General features: G+C 31.1%; 1 protein-coding gene across 1 annotated transcript in view; it reads left to right on the forward strand.

Annotated features, from left to right (window-relative positions):
• The first annotated feature begins 10826 nt into the window (after positions 1-10826).
• Positions 10827-19319, forward strand: part of LOC126978683 (glutamate receptor 1-like) — a 189245-nt gene continuing 180752 nt past the window's right edge. The window contains exon 1 of the mRNA XM_050827684.1: positions 10827-10985. Within this exon, the coding sequence (XP_050683641.1) occupies positions 10892-10985 (94 nt within the window). The 5' untranslated portion in view covers positions 10827-10891. The remainder of the gene's footprint in view (positions 10986-19319) is intronic.

The raw sequence follows: 19319 nt of genomic DNA on the forward strand, positions 1-19319 counted from the left end.
AAGGCTTGTATACTTTGTGAATACGGCACCGAGCACAGGCTACTAGCCGACTCTTTAGTATTCGGCGAGTCCCCGCATATCTGGCCAGGGCCTAACTACATGATAGTAAAATAAACACGTTAGTCATAGCGATGTCGATCCATACTTCTTTAGTTATATTATAGTATTTCTAAAAGAAACACAAATTTTAAATCTCGAAATCATTAAGTGTTACTTTTATTCACTAGCTTCAAATTAAAGTTTAAAAATTGAAATTCACGAGTATAGTTACTTAGGCTTTATGCAAATCTACAACTTAGTCATAATTTATCTATTAAAACTAAACCATATTTTTGTAAAAAAAGGTACCAAAACTTTCGCAAAGGTGTGAGATGAGGTGTGCAAAATAAATGATTTGAATTTTGGAATGGGGGTTAAGAATGGTTCTTTTCATAATTAGTAACCAAGAATGGTCTATTAATAGACTCATAGCCAGGTCGTAATGCTCGATCTACACAACCGTATCTGTAAACTAACGCTTCTGTATTCAACGAAGCTGAGACTTGCTACCATCTAGTCCCTTAACTCGACCATTTGTTATATAAATACGTGATAATTTCCCTGGTAAAACAATCCGTAGAACTGCTAAAAAATCCGTAGAATTGCTAAAACAATCCGTAGCATTGTATGTAAATGTTTTCCCAATAGGGAAAGTGCATATTACAATTGATAATTAAATAACCAGCCTTAATAATTGGTAGTTTGTACTGATTGTTGATTTTAGGCTGGAGTTCATTTTTCTATAAAAGCTCTTCATAACATTCCAGTAATTAATATTTTATACAGTAAAAGATACAAGATCTCTTCTTGAAACGATATTATCAGCAAGACTTGGACATATTTAATCAAACCTAGTAGCTATAACAATATTTGTTATATCTACTTAATGCCATGGATTTTTTTGAGTAAGTAGTACTTAGTTACATTTTTTTTAGTTGCATCATTGGAATTCTTTTATGAAGTGAAAACACTTTTAGCGGCGTTGAGCACTTTTCTTGGGACATGTATAAAATATTAAACTCGCGTCACGACACGTGATCTGATCGGAAATTCGTAAGACAGTCTTTAAATTATCGATGAAAGGTCATTTTTCCGAGAGATAAACTTTTTAATGTAAAATAATTGTAATAGTTCTGAAGTGTAATTTTTTTATGTAATATAAATTGTCAATTTTGTGATCGATAGCGCAATTAATGAATATTGTATTTAACTATATAAGTGCTAGTACTTTTATACTGATAAATAAAGCAATTTGTGCAAAATTATTTCCTAACAATTCCAAAATAAACAAAAATGTACATCGTCAATGTTCAAGTTTTTACTTCTGCCTACACTCGTGGAGTGCAACCCGTTATTTTTTTTTAAGTAATAGCATTCTTTTATTAAGTAGGTATTTCACATAGTTGAACATTTTGTTGAATAGTGTTTATGCCCCAACCAGGAACTAAGCTGATTGTACGATTAACTACTTCACTAACCTCACTACAAGAGATTCTATCTCCAGTCCTTTGTTCAGGTACTAACCAGGCATACCTTGCATTACAAGTGGCTATTTAATATTTATAGTGTTTAGTACAACTGAACATAATATTATCATTGTTTATTATGATGAAAATTACTTTAAATTATGTTAATAATATGGTGAAGTGCTCAGGCTTAGGCTAGATTTTTTCTTTTTTACCTTAAACAATTACACTTGTAGCTTTTCACATAATACACTGGCCTTCAAAAGTAAGTATCACACTTTTAAAATTGGGATAACGTTTTAAGTTCACAAGATATACTTTCGAAATAAAAAGGACTCCAAAGAAAATTTAATTTTGTACATAAAAACTTTATAGTCGGTAACCTTCTTTTAAGAATTGGCTGAAAAAAAACTTCAAAAACAAAACCATTCCTTTCCGATTTACAATTTTACCATTCACATTTTTCTTTATGTTTTAATTTTTTTTAAGATCGATGGGTCTTGTTTTAAAAATTTATGCTAAAAAGCACATAGCATTTATTTATCATGCCTCTTTCAGTTTAAAAATGTGCTCGGATCATGGCTTTTCTGGAACTAGGCATCAGTATGCGTCGCACTGCAAGAATGATGGGTGTGACGGTACGAACGGTCCAGAAGGTAAAGCGAAGGTACGAAGAGACTGGACACCATCTGAGGAGACCTTGTTATAGCAGACCCAGGTGTACCAGTGCCCGAGAAGATCGTTATATTATTTCCACTGTGTTAAGAAATCGCCACCAAAATGCAGTTGAAGTCCAGCAACAGCTACTTCAGACCCGGAGGGAATACATTAGTGACAGTACAGTGAGAAGAAGACTTGCTGAAGCAAATTTGAGACCCCGAAGACCAGCGAGTGGCCCAAAACTCGAGAGACAGCATCGAGTAGCGAGACTGTGATACGCCCATGAACACATGCAGTGGGATGAAGAAGAATGGTCAAGAATTTAGTTTGCAGATGAGTCTCGATTCTCGTAGCCATAGAAAATGGCACCCTAACTGGGCAAAGATATGCTCAAGAGAATCTCAATGAGTATGCAGGGCCGTATTTAGCAAATATGGGTGTTAATGGATCGATGCTGATGCATGATAATGTCCGGCCACACACGGCTCATATCGTACAAGAGTATATTAAGGAGGTCGGTATCAGCGTGATGGCATGGCCATCAAGAATTCCTGATCTCAACCCGATTGAACACGCCTGGGATGAGCTTGGGAGGCTAGTCAGAAATCGCAGACCACCACCTACTACCCTCAGGGTACTAAAGCAGGCCCTGGTAGAAAAATGGGAGAATATTCCCCAACATCGGCTCCGAAACCTAGTGTTCAGTATGCCAAACCGGCTCGAAGCTGTAATCAGAGCTCGAGGAGGCAATACCAGTTATTAAAAATTAAATAACATGTAATACATTTTAGTTGAATTTTTTTACTTTAAACTAAAAATGTTTCATTGTTTTATCTTTTTTAAGTTAAAAATATTACTAATGTATAATTTTAGTTTCTAAGAATTAAAATTTGAAACAAAACGTTTTTAATCTTAAATCTCTACCTTCTATAGTTAAGAAAAATTTAATTTGAAAAGTGTGATACATACTTTTGCAGGCCAGTGTATTATGACAATATTAAAGAGAGATAAGAAATGTACAAAATATTAAATTTTTAATGTTGTTTTGCATTTTACCAAAATAATTTTACTTAGTGTAAAACACATCATAATTGTATTCATTGCTTTATTGAATTGAATTTTATGTCGTAATTTACTCGGCAGGTTATCATCGTCAATCTTCTAAGTTAAGAATGAATTGAAAAGATCTCTGGCACGTTGCTTCAAGATAATATCAAAATTACCCTTCATAATATGAAGGAAGTATTATAATCAAATTCTAATTTAATATTGAATAGTAATAATTGCCAATTTCTTTTATATAAAGTGTTGTTATCTTATGAGAATATTGTATATCAGCAATTTCTTATAAAACACGTGTTTCAGGTGAAGGATTTATAAAATTGATCATAAAATATCTCAGTAGTTTCTTGTGATCCTTTTTATAAAAAAAAAACCTACGAATAAAAATTTGTGGTATTTTGGTATGTATTTCACATTTGATAGATCACACATAAATTGTTTACATCGTTATTGGCTCATGTGTTTCATTATAATCACATCCCTTCTGTGAGAAAGTACACATCATAAAATTTCATAAAGCAATTAATTCACTTCGAATTTGTGTTCTCCAGGACCTTATCTTATTCTGCACACATAGGCCTATTCAACATGACGGCATAAAGCATTATGTAAACGAAACTTCGAAAATTTCTAAATTGAAATTTTCACGGTTGCTTTCAAAACTTTTCCTAAGGATCTCGAAATGTGACCCATGTTTTGATGTATCTATGTGATAATAATAAGCTAATCATACAAACTAGTTTTAATTAATGAAATATATATTTTTCAATTTTATCTGACACCAGCAATGTACTAAATTTTGTAGTCTTTGTGTCTTTTCGCATAGTCCTCCTCCAACCTCTTGCATAGTACTTTGTCTTTTGCAGTCCTGCTCCAACACTTTCCACCTGTCCTTTCAAAGTCGTCTCTCCGGCGTGGGTGAAAATTCGAAAACGTATTCAGTTTTATTCGGAATAAAACTGAATATTAAAAAATATTTTCTTAATTGTAGAACATTATCTAACATTACTGATTATCAACAGATACAATAAACCCTCAAAATACTTTAAGTTAAACAAGACTTACTAGACTACTAGAGCTACTAGACTTACTATTAAGAAGAAAATATTAAGCGTAAGTATTTGTTTCAATATAGGTATCCCGGCGGTCCAAATACAGGTGTCCGTCTAATACAGAATACGGAAATATAGAACCCTTCTATTAAAATGAAATGCAAATGGTTATGTTATAACTAATTCTTTTAATATAAATATGTAAAAACAATAATACATAATAGTCTATAAATGTAATATATACAATCCTTTTGAGAAGTGGACCAGTGGGAGGCTCCTTTGCACAGGATGCCGGCTAGATTATGGGTACCACAACGGCGCCTATTTCTGTAGTGAAGCAATAATGTGTAAGCATTATTGCGTTTCGGTCTGAAGGGCCGCACCTAGTGAAATTAATGGGCAAATGAGACTTAACATGTCTCAAGGTGACGAGCGCAATTGTAGTGCCGCTCAGAATTTTCGGGTTTTTCAAGAATTCTGAATAGCACTGCATTGTAAGGGGCAGGGCGTATCAATAACCATCAGCTGAACCTCATGCTTGTCTCGTCCCGTATTTTCATAAAAAATAAGTATTTATGAAGCGCTCGAATTAAACATTACGCATATTTAGCACGCTGTTGGGTTATTTCGTAGAGCGTTTAATATGAACATGAAAACTAAAGCCAAATCCATTATAACCAGGCAATATATCAACACCGAAAAATGCACATAACATTGTGCTCGAAGGGTTAGCCAATGAAAAACAGTGTAGTTTTCTCGGCACTACTTCCACATGTAATAGATTGGACGCATGTAATAGATTTAGCCATAATGCGTCAAACGGCAGTTATTTACGATCAGATATTTGGCAAGCATCGGCCGGCGGCAAAGCGTTATAATTCTAGGATCACATCGCTTAAAGATTGCTTCGTAACAAGTGAATATTTTATATTTTGATATTTTGATCGACGATTCAAATTTTTCTAATATGTAAAATTCTCGTGTCATGGTGTTAAGCATTGATCTCCTACTCTCATGAAATTTTGAGTGCATATTAAGTAGGTCTGAGAATCGGACAACATCTATTTTTCATCCCTCCAATGTTAAGGGTGGTCCACACGAATTTATTTTTTTAATTTTTTTTGACATTTTTTTTTTAAATTTGTTTGATTATGAGTCAGCATTAAAAATACATACAACTTCCATTTTTCACCCATCTACGATCAACAGTTACTTTTGTATCGCGATTTTAATATCGGCAATACAACGTTTGCTGAGTCAGCTAGTATAGATATCAAGTTTCTAAGCGTATTAGTACATATTATATCTATAAGATATAAAAAATGTATACAAAACAAGCAAAATTCAATAAAAAATGCAGTATTATAATGATTATAATATTATAAGATTGACAAACTTTTTACGCAAATTATCTTGCCCCAAACTAGGCATAGCCTGTACTATGGGTACATGACAATTATAAATTTTTAATACAACAAAGTTACTTAAACATACATAAATACATATAAAAATCCATGACTCGGAAACAAACTCATATAAATCAATAATTTATATAATCATATAAATGTTTGTACCTACCGGGATCAAAACCCGGTACCTCTAGCTCAGTAGGGAAGGTCACTAACCACTGGGATATGTATATCGTCGTAATAAAAATATATAATATATAATAATATTATAAGCATACAGAAATTGATATGAAAATCCTCTAAGCTTATGCTATTTTATACAATGCGTCCACAATTAAAACATAATCCACGAGAATTTAGATATTGCGACAAAATACGCCCATAAGAATAGAAGTAAAGTCTAACTTAACAAAAAAATGACATCATTTCATTTAACTTAACATAACTTTGAAAAATATTATAAATTTGAAATCGCTTTTACTGCTTGATCTTTTCTAAACTCTAAATGGGGGTTATTAAGAGGAAACATTTGTGTTTTTGTTTGTATGTTTGTAATGTTTTCACACAACAACTGCTGAACCAATTTAAAAAATTATTTCACCATTAGAAAACCGCATCTTCATTGAGTGACAAAGACTATATTACATTTTCAAGAAAGATAGAAATCCCCAATAAAAACACAATATTATAACGCGAGGTGTGAAAATAAGTGACATAAGATATCTGTCATCGCGTGCGCTGCGGATACCATTGATAATAGAATCGTACGTTTTAAGCTGTAAATATATTTTGTATTTAATTCTAATCACAATATTGTGATGCCGTTTTAAATAAACTTTGATACTAGGGCAATACAAATAGTTAGTAAAAAAAATTAAATTCATAAATTAAAAAAAAATTTAAATTCATAAATTTTTTAAATAAAACTCTATTTAGATAATTATGAAGTATGTAACTCATGCTTTGTTCAGCACAACTCATTAAATATAGAAACAAAAAAAACAATCAGGCACTGGCACACTACGATAATAATATGGGGTTATAGGATAAACAAACCAGCAAACTGCTGATAATAAATAATATACCTTTACCCGTAACTCAGGTATGTACAGATTCAAATTGTTTTATTTTTATTAACTTTAAGGAAAATGAAGTGTACGAGTATAAGGGTCAACTGATGGTAATTAATCACTGCCCCCTTACTCTCAAAACTGGAGTATTAAACAGAATCACAGGGCATTTTCAGATTTTTCTAATTATAGGCATATAATCAATTCAATCAGCTTGTCGTATGATATTGAACAATTACTTGATATAACTTATTCTCTATTTCATAGACCATTTCAATTACGCATTAAAATCTTAATTTTATCAGACTATATCGGCCGTTAAGCAGTAATGTGTAAGCATTACTGTGTTTCGGTCTGTAGAGCGCCGTAACTAGTGAAATCACTGGGCAAATGAGACTTAACATCTTATGTCTCAAGGTGACAAGCGCAGTTGTAGTGCCGCTCAGAATTTTTGGGGCTATTTCAAGAATCCTGAACATTATCCATCTTGATCCATGATCCATTAGCTGAATGTCCTGCTCGTCTCGTCCCTTATTTTCATAAAAAAAAGAATTGTATTTTTAAGGAAAACACGCAAACATGAGAAATTGACTTAAGCGTTTCAACTCGCAGCTCAGAACCAAATTATAAACATATTAAAAAATAATATCTAAAGTGTATAAAAAAGAGAAAAAACAGGTCGAGTACAAAATATAATTATTTTGTCTGCAATAATTATAATTTAATATTTTTTTGAAATCTCCGTGAAACATTACATTTTGGAAACAATGTCATTCGTTCGAATATTATCCAATTCACGAGAACTACTCTATTGAAATTCGCCGAAGGAGATTATAATGGGATCGCTTCACAGATTGTTGGTAACTCAAGTTTTACAGCGTGAAGCACCTGCTTTAATTATCTCAGAGTTACAACGAATATAACTTTAATTGACATAGTTGTATTACCACAGTTCGTTATTATACAAGAAATAATGAAGAACTTTTATGAATCCCGAACCGATACGTATCAGAATGAAAATAATATAAGGACGAGACGAGCAGGACATTAAGCGAATGGTGATTGATACAACCTGCCCATTACATTGCAGTGCCGCTGAGGACTTTTGAAAAACCCAAAAATTTAGAGCGGCTCTACAGTTGCGCTCGTCACCTAAGGAGATAAGATGTTAAGTCTCATTTGCCCAATAATTTCACTAGCTACGACGCCCTTCAGACCAAAACACAGTAATGTTTACACATTACTGCTTCATTGCAGAAATAGGCGCCGTTGTGGTACCCATAGTCTATCCGTCATTCTGTGCAAAGGAGCCTGGAGGCGGGCAATGTATCTCTTGACCCCTTATTTTGCAGATATCTATTATTATGGGGATATGGGAGGTTGCCTCACTACTTCCCATGCCGCGAGACTCCTGCCATTCACCCCCGCTTTTATAAATAAAATAAAAAAAAATTGAAAATAAAATACCGCATATTTTTTACTTACAAATATCGGTTGAAAGGTTAAGGAAAAGAAAACACCAATTTCTGGATACTTTTATCATCAGCCACATAATGGGACTGCGGACTCTTGTGGCTTAAGTTTCATGTAACAAACCCACTTATCATAAGAAGGATAAAATATAATGTGTATTTTGTAGTCGAATATACTACAAAGTAAATATAAGACTAATTTATTTTGAGGAATTTTATTAACGCCACAATATTGAATAAATAAAATCAGTTCACCAAATAAATTGCCAGTTCATCATCAAATTGTTTAATTCCACTATTGTAGAAATAAAATTCGCAGTATTCAAGAATGAACTTTGACTTGGTAATTATCATTATCTCTGGCATTATCTCTGGTATTGTAGATATCTATAGGCAGAAATTTTTGGTTCCTTACACGTCCCAATTTCCCACAAGAATCAATAAATAATGTGTATTTTCATTTTTGATATCACAAATATTAGCGAATTATTTAAGATTTTTTTACCAACATTATAATTCTCATTACATAATGAAATATTAATATTGTAATTATTGTAAATGCACTTTCAAAATTGAGAGGGATAAATATCTCCATATATTGAATGCATGAGTACTACTTAAGTTATGTATCAGATCACAAATTTATTCAAACAAAACAAATCTTAAAACTATATTTACAATAATTGTATGACTACATAAAATCACAAATTGCTTCAACTTTTAGTATGAACTTTGAAATATAACATGGTACAAATAACAAGACCGTCTCAACCAAATTAGTTAATACTAACTTAAATACTAATAACTTCAACATCTCAAAATCAAATTAATAATTACTTAATTGATTTTGAGATGTTGAAATATTTTAAATCATTGAATTGAATATTTTTAGTAGTCTTTAGATATAGATAATATTTGTCTAACGCACAAGTATGTTAAAATAAAGCTGATTATAAGTTCTTTTAGAAAGAAAGCAAAAATATTTGTTCACTTAGTTCAAAATAACACTATCAAATATTATTGAAGCTTAATGAGAAGTAGTTGCATGAAACTCATTCCCACTCTTTTATACCTATATATATTGTAGTTGCAGCATTTTACACTATATTTTATACAATGTATGAAAAGTGTTAATGAAAATTACTCAAATATTTGATTTACTCGTGCTTGTTAAGAAAAAGAGTAAAACTAATAATTCATATAGGTATGTTTTATATAAGGAAAGGTAGTATGAGCAATTTTATATTAAAGCATATAACTTAAAATGGTATATAAGCAATTTAAAAATAGAAATCTCGAAAGTTCTAAAAATCAAATCACATCATTAATTGTATTAATATATTTAATATTTTTTTTTTCAAGCAATAAGTTTAATTAGTAACGTCATATTCACATTCTACTACTTACTACACATGAAAAGCCAGGAAAAATCAGATACTTATGTAACTAAAATGAATTGATATTATTTTACTTACTAAAATAAGTTAATAATATACATAAACATAAAAATGCATGATTACTTATCTCACGTTATGCAAAAAAGCATATTGTCTTAATATTATAGCTACGTACATAAGCTCCTTTTTGATAAGGTCTCCTCGTTTTCTTAGTACAAATCATAAATGAAAATTAAAGTGAATAATGTCTTGAAACTATTCAAACTCGACGCTACTACGAGAACACAATTCGCTACGATGCTCTGTAGCAAAGCTCTACAACGCTACGTGTTGGCGACAACTACACAGAAGTTACAAACACCAACGAATAAAATTCAAATAAATACGCAAACTGTTTTAGTTATGTACAACATCTTTATAAGTTGGTACATAATATCTTTATTTATTTATTTATTAATTTAGATATCTATACGTAATGTAATAAAGTCCTAAATGTGCCGTGTTTATAATACGTTATTGAATATTTATCGTTTTGTTTATTTGTTTGTGCACGCTAAACACAGATAGAACTAACTCTGTTTAAAAATTTACGCAAGTTGTCTGTGCCACATATTTTTTGTTTCGTTATGATAGATTTGCATATACAGTAAAATTATTACAGTTAAAGTCGCCGGAGTTCAATATTTAATAAACAAATTATTATTCATTTTGTAATCAAAAGTGTACAATGTTCATTAATTTATAATTCAAAATCATGTACCTATTGTCCGTCAAAATCTACCATCCAATTGGAAACATATGCTTCAGACCTAATAACAAAAAGAAAAGCAAGAAACTAACCAGCCTCTTTCATTATAATAAAATGTTCATAACATTAAAATTTATTATTATTTATTATTAAGGATAGTTAAAAGTTATAGAATGTCAATGGTTTAATTAATATATGTGTAATATATTAAATATGAATTAATATTAAATTTTTAATGATCCTCAAAATATTGGCAAAATTCACTGTTGCGAAATGCATCTTACGAAACCAACATATTATATATACAGATCACAATGTACATTGGAAGTAATACAGAACCGTAGCACAGAACAGTGCGGGGTGCCAAGCGGGAGGGCTGAACAGTACCCAGTGCTTAACAGTCGGCGTTCGGCTATCATTGAAGTCAGACGCTAACTGGTATCCGGGAAAACTTAGACTAGATACGCGCTTGCTGCGCGGAAAATATAATAATAATGTCACATTAAAAAAATCAAAATGCGTGTGTTTCGGGGACTTTTACGCTTCAGTGTTGTTTCTTCATTTTTCTTTATTCTCATTGCGAAGAACACGAAAGAATTCGATATTAGTGGTAAGATATTTTAATTTTTTTATTTGGTTATAATTAAGGTTTTACTTTACTAATTCCAACTGCGGTAGTTATCATCCTAAGTTTAATACGTGGCGGAATTAGAACTAATAAGGTTTCGACCTTCATAAGTTTGTAAAAACTTTTTGTGCCGTAGTCTAGTCCGGAGACATATCATAATATTCTGTTCTGATGCTCATGAAAATACGAAATTCCTCTTATTTTATTTTCTTAGTTTAGTTGATATAATTAATTGCCCATTAAAATCTACTTCAAATAATAATTAAGGCTTGCTTCTCGTTTTCTTATATGAATAATATTTATGTATGATAATATTTTTATTGAATGGGAATAATAATGGAAAATTTTACAAATAAATCACCAAGCTTTACTGTTTCGAATACAAGGTAGCGCTTTGAGAAAACGGCATGCTTTTAAGTCGTAAATCATTTCAAGTTTTACTAAATGTATTTTTGTAGTAAAGTTATGATTGTCAGAATTATTGATAAAATCATCAACGTTATACCTTTATTTTTTCAAGCATTATCCGTAAGTTGTTTTTAAAATATAATTATGGCTGAATTAGGTGACCTGACCTGAATTAGAATCTGGTGACCAGTAATACAGGTATTTTATTACCTTCCACAGGCACCAACGATCCACAACCAAAACTTATGTATCCCCTGTATTTAAAAAATATATTCTTGTAATTTTGTCAAATAACTTTGCAGAGTAAAATAAAAAGACAACATTTATCGAATTAAACTAATTACATACGACTTTTAAATACATAATACTGATTATGTTTTTTATAGCCTGTGGAGGTATCTTTTTACTAAACGATTGATTTTGTTTGATTGATCTTGATTTTGTCAACAACTATTTGAAAATTGATATAGTCTGCAAAATTTGGTGTCATTTTAAATATTATAATATTACAATCAATACTAATAAAAAAATTTCAGCTTTATTTAGTCAGCTAATTATTCCTAACAACTTTAAATTATGGTAGAAATTATGTTTTAAATTTTAAATTCGAAGACCAACTTCGATCTTTAATAAGAAATATGGTTATTTTTTGTAAAGGATTAATTATCTACTTTTTCATTCTCATGACGTCTCATGATAATTTACATAATCATAAACGTATACCCTCCTCCCAAATTATAATATTTGATAGTTTTATAGAACATCGAACTAAAAAATAAAAAAAGTATACATGAAAATTATATAAAATAACAAAAATCGTATTTTTTAAATTAAAAAAAAGGAATTATTTTTATCAAATTAATGTATTGTCATCGGACCTCGAGAAATCAACAAAGTTTTAACGAAATATGGCAGTTTAAAGTGGGTCTCAATCGCGCCCGAATGAGTCGGTTTCAAACAAAACATATGCATTGAAGCTATTATAAGCCACGTAAAATACCAAAATATTAAAACAGTAATATTTCATCTATTTTTTAAGAATTTTCTATTGTTACCTTATTATTAATATAAAAAAAACTGTTAATACATTAAATATTATGTTCTGCATTGAAGGTGACCATAGAAATTACATTCGCATTGAACGACAGTACCTTAAAATATAGTTTAAATACTTGCTTTAGTGATGGAAAAACATTGCTTAATTAGTCGAGAAAACAAGAATAATATAAATTAATCGAATTAATTATGTTGCAACATAAGGCAGAATTACGTAAATAAAAGGCAAGATCATGTAATTGCAACATTAGAGGGTAAGAGTCAGCCCACAATACTCGAAACAAGAAACAACCACCCAACAACTTTTTCCATTTCATTAATCTCGCTATTAAATTTATTCTAGGACATTCTGTAATTTGGAAGAAATTGTACTGTAATGTTATTACTCGTTGTTGGATGTTAAGTTATAAGAATATAATATAATATTCAAATAACAAATATTTTTATTCAAAATAGGATATGAAATCACTTATTGAAAGTCAAAAACTACCAGCTATTTCAAAAGGTATGAGACCTGAGAAAATCAGATGAAACAAACTCAGCGGGATTCTTTGTTTTTATAAAAATGTGATTACTCTTAAATTTATTATTTAACAGCCTGTGGGCGGTCGCTATATCCCCAAAAGTTATGCCTCAACCTGTGAAGAAAAAGCGGGACAAACTCAGGCTTCTTTTTTTTATACAAAAATATGGTTACAGTGTAAAATCGTACAATAAAATGTATTATTTATTAGCCTGTTTGCGGTCGCTCTATCCCCAATCAGTGGTATCATTAAGAAAGTCATTTAAGTTATAGTAAAAAACGTTTTTAATTAATTCTTTTGAATTTAATAATACATTTTTTTAACTTAAATGGGATCTTGTTCTAAAAGCTTATACAACGCCCCACAAAAGACTTACTAACTCGACTTAGCCGAGTAGTAGGCATTATAAGTTTATGTTTGTTCCTGGTGTTAACATTATGGTTACATCTTCTTTTGTGAGTTTCCCTGTTATTTAAAACTTATCACATTTCTAACTGCACTAAGCTGTACTAATTTGCATTATAAGGAAATATTTAAATTACTTAGTCGAATAAAATGCAAAGGTTCTAAAAAAATCCATAAGCATCTACTAAAATTCCGCATTGAATGGTCAAGATTATACGAAAATTTAAAAAAATAAAATACGTCTCGTCTATGATCGAGTAGAAAAATTTAAATTAAAACAGTGGCATGAGGCTGTATCCTCGTCACTACGGCCATGAGTTTTGCGTGCCCGTACATATCTAGCTTTAATGAGCGTATTACAGTATATAATAGTTTTGAATACTAAAATCAGTTACAGAATTTAAAATAAATACAAGATTTTCATTCACTGCTTCGTCTGGGATAGTATTACTTAATACCGCAAGTAATAGAGTAGGGAACTCTGTGGTACTACTAGGAAGTGTTTTCCATTGGAATTTTCAAAGCCGTACCCATTTGTTTGAGTGTTGAACGATTGCTTATTATCACAAAATGTCCTCCTCTATCATTAAAACACATTCTCTAATTCATTGAGACACTTAAAACATAAAAAAATTATATTATCCTTGCGAGTACAAAATTTTGCATGGAAAAGTATTTGGTATAATTTTTAATTTCTTATTATGAAATATAAAGAAGGACTTACAAGAACAATTATGTTATATCATTATGCAATATTTTGAAATCAGAATAATTTAAAAAAAATTAAAAACGATGGGGGACTTGAAACAAACAGTTGCCGTCCGTGCGCTCTTACCGATTGAGCCAACCGTTCGAGTGACGCATGGATCGTAAATCTTGGTGTGTCTTGTTCAACTCTCAGGTTGTGGCTCCATCTACAGGATCCACTTTACATTTGATAACCTGCTTAACCACAATGATCGCATATTAGGAAATTGACATGAGATGTCGCTCTTTCAAATCCAAACAACTTGTTATTTTAAGGGATATCACCCGCACTTCTGGGATTTATTATACAAAAGAAATTTAACCTCAATTTTTAACGATGTGAGACTCGAGTCTGTGCCTATTGCGTTCCATGCGAGCGCTCTTACTAACTGAGCCAACCGTTCAAGTGACGCACGGATCGTAAATCTTGCTTTGTCTTGTTCAAATATCAGGTTGTAAATTCAACCTATTGGGTGCCATCCGTGCGCTCTTACCAATTGAGCCAACCGTTCGAGTTACGCATGGATCGTAAATCTTGCTTTGTCTTGTTCAAATATCAGGTTGTGGCTCCATCTACAGCATCCACTTTACAGTTGATAACCTGCTTAACCACAATGATCGCATATTAGGAAATTGACATGAGATGTCGCTTTTTCAAATCCAAACAACTTGTTATATTAAGGGATATCATCCTCACTTCTGGGATTTATTATATAAAAGAAATTTAACCTCAATTTTTAACGATGTGAGACTCGAGCCTGCGCCTATTGCGTTCCGTGCGAGCGCTCTTACCAACTGAGCCAACCGTTCAAGTGACGCATGTATTTTAAATCTTAAGTCTTGTTCAACTCTCAGGTTATGACTTGACTTTGAATTGAATTTTTTTTATGGAGTTGACTCCATATAAAAAATTCAAAATTTCTGGTCAAGATTAAGATTCTCTAAAAAATCTTGATCCATGAGTCAATCAATAAATATTAATGTAACGATTTATATTAAATTTCTTATTTTTATGATTCCTATTATATATAAGTTTATGAGTACAACAATTTATACGGAAAACGCAATGCTATTGTCAAATTTATATAATACAAATATATCTTAATTTAATTAATGGTAACATAAATTCAAATTATATTTGTACTAAATAGTTCACGTAACCTTATCGTGGCGCAATATAATATCATAAGTTAAATCACTTTCATTATTACGATACGAAGATATGATCGAACCTTGAAGGGGATCGCAATATATTTGATATATAATATTAGATTTTATTAAATTCATATTCTATTACGTTTAATATCTTAATCTGGTTTAATTAAGGTCTCCTTTCAAATTTAACAATATTATGAAACAATTTGACGCTGTAATTATTAATAAAACATTAATAATGTAAGCATTTTAATTCTACCCATATAGCCCCTTAAATTAAAACAGTTTTTGCATGAATGAAAAAATAAAACTTGTAGAAAAATTGTAAATCGAATTTCATGCTTCTTGATTAAAATTATTTATAATACCAATGGTTTTACTTCCGTTTATTCCCCGTATTAAAATTTTAATGCTTTTATCATCATATTCATTGGTACTAGTCCTAAAATGCCTGATAATATTTTGAGGTCATCTCTGCAGCAACGTAATGACCAGTAAGTTAGTTTGCAAATGGCCGTTACGAAATGTCAGCTACCAATAGCAGTGTGTGAGATTAGATTCGATTAAAGCAGATTGAAAGCGTTCGTGAATGTGTTATATTGACGAATTAATACGGTTTGCAAAAGCCCAGCTGAATTGCTCTTGCCGTTTAGTGCTTTGATTTTCTATATTGCGTAGAGATTGCAATAGGTCTACTGACAACAGAAAATCTTTACGTTTAGTTTACTTTTTTACTCTTTAATATTTCATATAATTTTTTTCGCGAACATGATATCAGAATAATTTATGATTTGAAGTTTTACTGAGAGTTAGGGGTTCATCATACTGTTCATGTAGAAGATGTTGGTGTTGTTAATAGGCCTAGATTCGGTTTAAAGATTTCACTTAAAAGTATCGAAATAGGCAGGCCTCAGAAATTGTTTTGTGTGTCGATTCTGTTTGTAAATAAAACCCCGTTACATATCTTACCCGAATGTGGTCCTTTGATGCGTAAGCGCAGTATCTCTTTGATAGTTCAGCTCACTGCAAAAGATAAGATAAGAATCTTGAAAATAATTAATCTTAACAGTGAGCTATAGTTAGCGGTGGCTATCACAATAAATCACAGTGCTGCACTAGACTGTACTAGAGCCGCTTTACAAGCCACAATCATCGAAATAGGCACATCCAACATCATATCATGTATTTTGACAACTATAAAAGGGCCGACAAAAAAAACATATGACATAACAGATCTTATTTAAAACTATCGGTTTTCTTTTTGGCCTTTTCAAACAATATATCTAATGTAATTTTGGCGTCAATATAATACGATTTCTCTCTTCTACTGAGACTAGTTAGAAGGCTTTAATTTCATAAGCACAAAAATTATTTTATCACTCTGCTCTCAATTTGTAACTCTATCTACAGTCCTACTATCCTAGTTAGGATCAACTGTAGAGTCAACTTCCACTCGTTGAAGTAAGAAGGAGGATTTAGAAGCTCCAACTACAAATACTTAGCGATAAAATCCAGCACCAGCTTAACACTTGAGCATCGCCAGTTTAACCACTTGAGGGTTTGATTCTAAAGTACCAAGTTGAGTGGATCTACTTAAGACAAATCATTGAAGCGTTTAAGTTATCTTTGTTCTTAATTCGATGTAAGGTTAATTTAAAGGTGTTCTTTGGTATTTATTTTTATTCTCAGAGTCGGATATATTAAACTTCAAAAAAACTTTATTCACCTTAAAAGTTTATAAGTTAATATAGTGCAAGTCAGATTGAATTACAAAAGTTACTTAAAAATAGTATTCAATAAGTACTTAACATAACAATATTTAGTTACAGTAAATTTAGATGCATAAGACCTAATTATCTTTATTATTCAAACAATATTTCAAATTATAATAGGCCTTAGAAGTTACTGTATTTAATACGATACACTTCATTTTTTATTCATAATATTTTAATATCATTTGGGATGATATTATAAAACATAACACAATCCACTTTAAAAATTTTAGCAGTTTTATATTTACTATTTTTTTATACTATACATTGCATAAGAACATTAATTTAGTGCATTAATTATAAAATAAAGTAAAATTCTCAATAAGTTATGGGTTAAGGTAATGCTGTAATATAACTAAAGCGAAATATTGTGGAGTGAATTAATTGGTGCACATATTGCAACGACACGGGTTACGAGAAAAACTTACCAAGTGTATACGACTTTGTAATATGAGCTTAAGAAATTATTACTGGCAATAAGTTATACAAGAGTTAGAGTTATAACTTCAGGCAATTTGGAATAATGGAAACGATTTTTGTTTTGGATGTATAAGCTAATGAACTTTTAGTAGAATGCTGCATTTTCACGCAAATATTATATTTTCTTGTCTTTAATACTAACAAATCGTTATATTTTTACTTTGTAAATACTACATTAAATTCCATACAAATAAAAACAATTGTATATTTTCTTGGGATTTACAAGGACGAAGGACGAAGGGAAAATACCTTCAAACTGTATTATACAGTAAATAATAGTCTGCCATTAAAGTTACAATTTTAGTTTACATGTTCTAGTGTAAAGCTAAATACAGTTTGTAGTTAAATAGATGGCGTTATATTGATCACTATGTGTATTAAATATTTTATTATTTTAATTATGTATCTGTTACTGTACCATGAAACTATAATGTCTGTATACATAAGCATAATATATATAGTCTGACCATCAGATTTTCAACACACAAATTCGCATTAATTTTTGTGAATAAATAGTCAATTAAAGTCTCAGCAATGAACAAAAAGATCTCCGTTCAAAATGGCTTTTTTCTCTAGGAAAATAAGGGACGAGATGAGCAGGACGTTCAGCTGATGGTAATTGATACGCCCTAACCATTACAATACAGTGCCGCTCAGGATTATTGAAAAACCCAAAAATTCTGAAACTGGCACTACAATTGGGCTCGTTACCTTGAGACATAAGATGTTAAGTCTCATTTGCCAAGTAATTTCACTAAATACGGAGTATACATATACAAATATATACGGATAGTATTAATACAAAAAAGGTCTAACAATTACTCTAATAATTATACATACATATCAGAGTATTCTTTACTTTGCTACAGCTTTCAAATAATCGTAAGCCATAATTTTTTTCTAAATTGCTCATTTTGCTCCAACATACTAACAGGCCTTATGTTCAGTAATATTTAGGTGAATTTTAATACAGGAATTGAAGGCACAGGATGCCGGCTAGATTTTGGGTACCGCAACGGCGCCTATTTCTGCCGTGAAGCAGTAATGTGTAAGCATTACTGTGTTTCGGTCTGAAGGGCGCCGTAGCTAGTGAAATTACTGGGCAAATGAGACTTAACATCTTGTCTCAAGGTGACGAGCGCAGTTATAGTGCTGCTGAGAATTATTGGGGTTTTTCAAGAATCCTGAGCGACACTGCATTGTAGTGGGCAGGGCGTATAAATTACTATGAGCTGAACGTCCTGCTCATCTTATCCCTTATTTTCATAAAAAAAAAGAAAAACAAATACTTCAGTGCCGGTCTATATCAGTACTCAATCTGCTCTCTAGGAGGAAACGCAGTGACAAATGATACAATAGTTAAATAAAGTCAAGTAATTCACCATGGGCCGTTTTATTATTTGATACTCTGTAGAACAAATTCAAAAATGTATTATTTTTTGTTTAAGTGAAAAGTAAAAATGTATCCAAAGTATGTATTACACACATTACATTGTGTTACATTATATTACATTTGTACAAAAACAATTGCGATCGTTATTAACAGACTAAGATAAAAAATTTACTATATTATAGTTTTACGTAAATAACTCAAAAAGAATTCATATTTCAGGAATTTTGAAAAAGGTCCTTTAAGATAAAGGAGTTTAAAAAAAAGTTAAGGTTCCTGGTACTTCATCAATAATTAATAATTTTAATACAACAGTAAGCTCACTACCGGTAAAGAAAAAACGCTGCTGCTTAAAAACTTATAAAATATCATCAATACC

The sequence above is a fragment of the Leptidea sinapis genome, chromosome Z (genome assembly GCF_905404315.1).
Source record: "Leptidea sinapis chromosome Z, ilLepSina1.1, whole genome shotgun sequence".
NCBI lineage: Eukaryota > Metazoa > Arthropoda > Insecta > Lepidoptera > Pieridae > Leptidea > Leptidea sinapis.